At 39.5% G+C, this 6656-nt stretch overlaps 1 protein-coding gene across 2 annotated transcripts in view; it reads left to right on the forward strand.

The window, feature by feature from the left end:
* The window catches only part of TEK (TEK receptor tyrosine kinase), a 135689-nt gene extending 133034 nt beyond the window's left edge, over positions 1-2655 (forward strand). For both annotated transcript variants that reach the window (XM_066368285.1, XM_066368284.1), the window contains exons 22-23: positions 685-784; positions 1617-2655. In XM_066368285.1, the coding sequence (XP_066224382.1) occupies positions 685-784; positions 1617-1691 (175 nt within the window). In that variant the 3' untranslated portion in view covers positions 1692-2655. The remainder of the gene's footprint in view (positions 1-684; positions 785-1616) is intronic.
* Positions 2656-6656: the final 4001 nt, after the last annotated feature.

Raw genomic sequence — 6656 nt, forward strand, 5'->3', positions numbered from 1 at the left:
GTCCCACTTCAAGGCATTCTGATCCAGTAGGTCTAGTATGGGTCCCAGAAATCTGCATCCTGGTGATTCAAGTAGTTCTGGCCACAAAAATACTGCCTTAGGTCAGTGATTCCCCAAGTATGTTCATGGGACATGCAAGATGTAAGTAAATATACAGGGGCAAAGTTCTGGGGTCAATTATGTTTGGGAAATGTCATGATAGACCTGCTTAAACAGGTTTTTTGTTTATTTGTTTGTATGTTTATAATGGCAGGACTTCTCAAGATTATACTCTGCTACGCCCTAAGAGGGAGATGTAGTAAGTGGTATTTTGAACATTTATTTGAGCTTGAAGTCTTTTCTTTTAAGTGAAACACTAATATTTTGAAAGATGTAGTATTTCAAGAAAAATGCTGCCCTAGCAACATAATGCACTTCTTTCTGGTGATCAGAATAGCTGAGACCAAGGCCCTACAGGAATGGTGCCCAGGGTGGGCACTGGATCTTCTTGGAGAAAAAAGGGGACTTGGATGGGAGGTGGATCCTAACGGAAACTTCATGGGTGTAGTACCTCTGTTTTCTGCTGGTCGGGCTTGCTGACCATGTTTTGAACTGCCACCTTCTCTTTTCTTCACACTCTACACATAGCCATGGCCAGGACTGCAGCACAGTCATAGAGTTAACCCTTTGACTCTGTTTTCAAAGGTATGATCTAATGAGACAGTGCTGGAGGGAGAAGCCGTACGAGAGGCCCTCGTTTGCCCAGATACTGGTGTCCTTGAACAGGATGTTAGAGGAACGAAAGGTGAGCATGGAGTTCAAAGCAGGGGCTCTTTAGTTGGAATTCCTCATGTGTCTAGTGTGGTTAATAAAAATAGTTGATATACTTCACAAAGTTCTTCTGGGCACAGCCCTGGGTATTACAGGGACATTAAAGATGTGACCCCAACATTGAAGAATTTACAATTTTGGAGGGAATATGATCTCTGTAGAAGATATAGTCACACATGAAACAACATATAGAATTAGCCTCTTTGAGTTAGAAGGAATCTGAAATCTTATCAGTCATATACATTGACCCTTTAGCTTCATAAGTGAGGAGACAGACAGGTAGAAGGGCCCTAGGGCACACAGCAGGGAGCACCAGAGCATGGTCTATAGCTTACTGTAGGGAGGGCCAAGAATTCTATAAAAATTTCTAGAAGGTTGTTGGCTATATGTGTATGGAGTTTAGAAGACTAATCTAGGTTAGGGAGAGAGATTTTGAAAGTCATCAAAACCCAAGTGGTAATTAGAGCAGAGGTGTGGGTATGATCACATGGGAGCTGTGGATACAAGAAGTGGACAGAGGAAGAAGTCTTACGGAGCCAGGGCATTTCAGTGGGGACCAGAGAGCGACAATGAGAATGAGAAGCTCAGAAATGGGGTGAGAGAATAAAATCTTACTTGTAGACACCAAGGAATGTGTTCCTGAGACAGTTGTCAAATATAAGAGGAACCAAGGGCAGAGACTGCCCCCCAGAACCTAGTATTCGAACTGAAACAAGCTAAGGAAAGCAGTGTTAATGTAACTGCCCGCCCCCCAGAAGGAAGCACTGAGGCAGCCCATCTCTCTGACCCATCTTTTTTTTTTCCAGACCTATGTGAACACCACGCTTTATGAGAAGTTCACCTATGCGGGGATCGACTGCTCTGCTGAAGAGGCGGCCTAGGACAGGGCACTGTCGTCTACGTTCCTTTCCTTTTCCTGTTATGAGAGACCTTGAGACCTGGGTGGCAGGAAAGTAGGCAAGCCTCTGCCAGGAGAGGTGACCTGGAATCCAAGGTGTATATATATCACTGTGTGCCTGGACTTTCGCCACAAGGACCCCGCGTGTGGACCTGTAGTACACGCTGACTCTCGTAGAACTGTACATACTGTTTTGAGTAAGAATGTGCTGAAATCAGAATGCCTGTTTGTTGTTTCATATGCAATAATATATTTTTCTAAATATGTGGATTTTAAAGGAAGGTGTGAAAGTACAATTTACTGTAATGCATAACTCATTATTGTCCTAGATATTTTTTATATTTACCTTTATATTGAATGCTATAAAATGTTTTGCTGTATAAAAGTAAAATATTCTTAACAAACCTAACACTGACCCTAATAGCACAGGGAAAGAAAAGTGGGGGGATTGTATGAGTTTTAACAGGACAAAGATTAACATTAAAAAGACTGAAAAATCAAAGTGATGAGAAACAGATTCTTCTCTCTCTAAATTTTCTCCCTCACCAGTAGAAGACATCCAGTTTTATTGAATCATTTGACAACTTTGGTCATGTGTTTCCAGTGCCCAGCAGTCAGTCCAGACTATTATCATCTAAAAATAGACTTAAATCTCATTCCTTACAGCCTAAGACCTTTTAGATAGATATAAATAAATTTAAAAGATAAATCTATGGGATTTGGTTTTACTTTCTCTGGATGCATTGATTTGTGTATTTGAAGAAATTAAAACAGGAAGCCCAAAATTATATTTGGGAGACACATGACAATATCATGCCAAATTAACATCCCTAATGTAGTGCACATTGTAAAAACTTTTGTTTTGACCAGTTGTAAGTTTACCATTTATACCGTAGGCACGTGTTACACTGAGATCATATAGTAAGTGAATAAATGTCTTGCCTACCCACTTTTTGTCCAGGAATGTGTCTCATAGGTATTTCCAAATGTCCTCACTGTACTTTAAAGAAAAACACCTTGAATTATCACTGCCTCACTTGTCAGTAATATGCCCAGGAGTGGTTGCTGAGTATTCTCCACTAGGCATGGCACGGCGAGCTCACAGATTAGAAGCATCTTCCAGAAACGCTCTGCTGTCCTGTCCGTTTTCCTGTGCCAGAGCATCAGAACGCCAGTAGTGCACCAACGTGAACTGCAGGCTCAGTACTGGGATCCCCTCTAATTGTGTTAAGATGTTAAATAGTCAGTATACCACATAAAGTTCCACATTCCCACCATCTAATCAACCTTGTGTATTCAGAAATGGTGACTGAGAAACTGAATTTCCCCCAGAGGCTCTTCATTCACAATAGCATATGCAAGTGGAGACAGCAGAAGCCCGTATTTAATCAAGTATGTGAAAACTCAAATGAAGAGCCATTGAAAATAGGTACAAATACAGTGACTTTTCAACAACATTGAGGCAATAAGGGGTGCTAACCCTCTGCGTAGTTGAAAATTTATGTATAATTTTTTACTCCCCCCCAAATAAACAGCTTACTGTCAACCTAAAGATTTACTGGTAACATAACAGTTGATAACACATATTGTGTCTGTATTACATACTGTTTCTTACAATAAAGTAAGCTAGAAAAAAATTTTAATTAAGAAAATAAAAAAGAAAAAGAAAAATGCATTTCTAGTCTTTGTAAAAAAAAATCCACGTATAAGTGGATCCATGCAGTTCAAACCCATGTTGTTCAGGAGTCACTTATATATATATATAACACTTCCTTTTGATTTTTACACAAATTATGTAGAGATACTCCTGGTAACTCTTGGTTTGCATGTACATGGGACTGAACAAGAATAAGGATGATCTGAAAATGCAGAGAACCTTGCATATGGTTTTGGAATGCAGACTAAGTTTTTCTTCTTATTATAATTGAATTTTGATTATCTAAAATAATGAAAAATTACATCAGTAGGAATTTACCTCATATCAAGTACAATACAAAGGAGAACGCTAAGTCCTTATGGTAGCAAGAGAAAGATATTCAGTGATAATTAAGATATACTTATAAATTCAAAATACCTGGGCAGTAAAAGCTGAGGTTTTTACTGAGGCCCTGTCATCACAATCAACTGTCAGAAAGGGACTGGTTTACTCCTGGCCCAGAGGCCACATTACTGATACCTCTGTGACTCAGCTACACCATTGTCAAAGAAACCTTTGTAGTTTTGTAGCATGTTACTAGTTAATATTGAAGTGTCATGGACTTTTACTCAAAGGGAAATTGTCAAATTCAAAAAGTCATTTAGTTTCCACATTATCAGAGAGCAATTAAGAAAGAAAAGAACTAACCCCCTCAAAGAGTTTGGACAATTCAGGTATTGGAAATATTGATTAGACTTTACTATGTTTAAAAGATTCAGAGGATATCCCCTTAAAAAAAAATTAGTGAGTTGTTGATATGAATTCAAATCAAGTAGCAGCACACCAGTTAGAATAAAAGCACATTATACTATAGCCAACTGACCAAAACTTTTATGTTAACAGGTGCTCTGAAAAGTTTACATTTCCATATATTTTTAAGGAAAAACTTTACTTATATTTATATAGAGAGAATCTAAAGAACACTGTTAATAACATCTTTAACAAATTGTAACTCCAAGAAATATAATGGTTTTAGGTATATAGAGAGAAAAGAAAGCATAGGTAACCAGAGAAACAACCTTTTTGACAGTCATGACCCACGCTTTCACTTTAAACCATCTCCCACCGTGATATACACACTACTTACAAAGATGAGTCAAAATTCAAACCTGCTCAATACCTCCCTGCATTGCCCAGCCACAGCTTGAGAAATCACTGTGACAACTTAACCATTCACATGTAATAAATAAACCTCAAGAGCAATTTTCTTCCTCCATTCCCTTTGAAACTGTCAAGCAATGTCATATCATTGTTGACCAAATTCTACTGTCAGCAGCATAGGCCAGAGGAGTCAGCGACACCACAATGCCAAGATTTAAGATGTTTTTAGGCAAAGTGATTTCTTCTTCTTCTTTTCCCCCCAGATCTTCTGTTACCTTCCAGAGGACCAGTTCCATGCAAGCAGTAGCATTTTCACTTGAATAGTACAGAATATAAAATAACACATCAGGCATAAGATGGCTATATTTGTAAATATTTTCTAAAGAAAGCCTTGAATTTGTTCATAACAAAATTAATGCTGCCATCTACCAAAATATAATTTTTAACTCCTAAAACAACCCCTAATGGATTTATAAATGTTTTTATAAATCTAGAATAACAAACACCTCCCTTTTTCTGTATAGGGTGTCCTGTCACATGGCACAGCTGTGCTGTGATTGGATAGCATCTTGGTACCTTCTCCATGTACCTCTTCCCCGGGGAGATATATTGATGACTCCCCTAAAGGACTGAGATCTGGCAAGAAGTTGAAAACATGGAATGCCAGAAAAACTACACCTCTCTAAACAATAAAATGGTATTAGATACAAAATTACATGGTTTTAGCCTGACCAGGCAGTGGTACAATGACTAAAGCATCGACTTAGGACACTGAGGACCCATGTTTGAAGCACTGAAGTCACCGGCTTGAGTGCGGGCTCATCAGCTTGAGCACAGAGTTGCCAGCTTGAGCTTGGGACCATAGACATGTTCCCATAGTAATTGGCTTGAAGTCTAAGAGACTGGCTTGAGCAAGGGGTCACTGACTTGGCTGAAGCCCCTGGTCAAGGCACATATGAGAAGCAATCAATGAACAACTGAAGTGCCACAACTATGAGTTGATGCTTCTCATCTCTCTCCCTTTCTGTCTGACCCTGTCTGTATGTCTGTCTCTCTTTGCCTCTCTTTCTCTCTTACTAAAAAAAAAATACATGCTTTTAAAAAGTAGATGCAATTTACCCAAAATATAAAGTCTATAGTTCTGCTGAGAATCATAAACGATGTCTGAGAAAATCATATGGCCCATACTAGACTCTGAAGGGATCTTTGGTGAGGCAAGCCTAGAGGATGAGGACACAGAACTGTTGTGTTCACAACTGAAGTGTGAAGTAACGGTCAAATGAAAGAAGAACCTATCAGAAGCTCTTCCCAAAGAACAAGGACACTGAGAGCAGCAACAGGAGTAACTGATCAACAACAAGTAACAGAGCAGTTATGATGTCACTTAGCACTTTACATGAATTACCTCTCTACAACTTGCTGAGTAACATACAAAGGTATTTAGTTGTTCCTTTTTACAGCCAAGGAAACTAAGGCTTTGAGAGGTTAAGAGAATTGCCTAAACTGAGCAGAGGAGAAGAAAATCTAAGCAATCTAACTTTGAAGTCCACTTTCCCACCGTGAGAGCACCACCAGGGGGCAACATAAGTTCAAAGAGGTTCCAAGGATGACTTGGGGTATTGGGAGAGCCAGGCTCCTCCCACCTTGTGACTCAGCTGAGGGGGAGCACACCTCTATTTAGTGCACGTCCTATTTCAGGGGTTTACTGGTCTGTTTCTGTGGGGGGAGCATGGAAACGCCCTCAGTCCCACTAGGGTCCAAATCCCCTGTGCTCCCAAGTGAAGCTGAATCTATTTTCACTGGGGTCAGCGAACAGACCTTAGAAAGTCAGATGTCAGTTTGGATTCATCATTAGGAGGGCTATAATTTGAAAAAGCACTAAATAAGATTGGCTCCAGGACAAAAGTAACTTAAAGAATGATTGAGAAGTAAGGAATTTGACATTTAATGCTTAGCACCTACTATACCACGTTCATAAGCACTTGCAGTTGTCATTTAATATGTCAACCACCATGAAGGCACTGGTTCTTGGCTACAAGGTACTGAGTGAATAAAAGGAGGTAGTGGTGGAAATAGAGAAAAAGGGAAAAATCCTTGAGTTACTCGGATGGAAGAAATAGGCTGATTACAAGCAATGAGAGAAGCACGGTG

Source organism: Saccopteryx leptura, chromosome 2 (genome assembly GCF_036850995.1).
Source record: "Saccopteryx leptura isolate mSacLep1 chromosome 2, mSacLep1_pri_phased_curated, whole genome shotgun sequence".
NCBI lineage: Eukaryota > Metazoa > Chordata > Mammalia > Chiroptera > Emballonuridae > Saccopteryx > Saccopteryx leptura.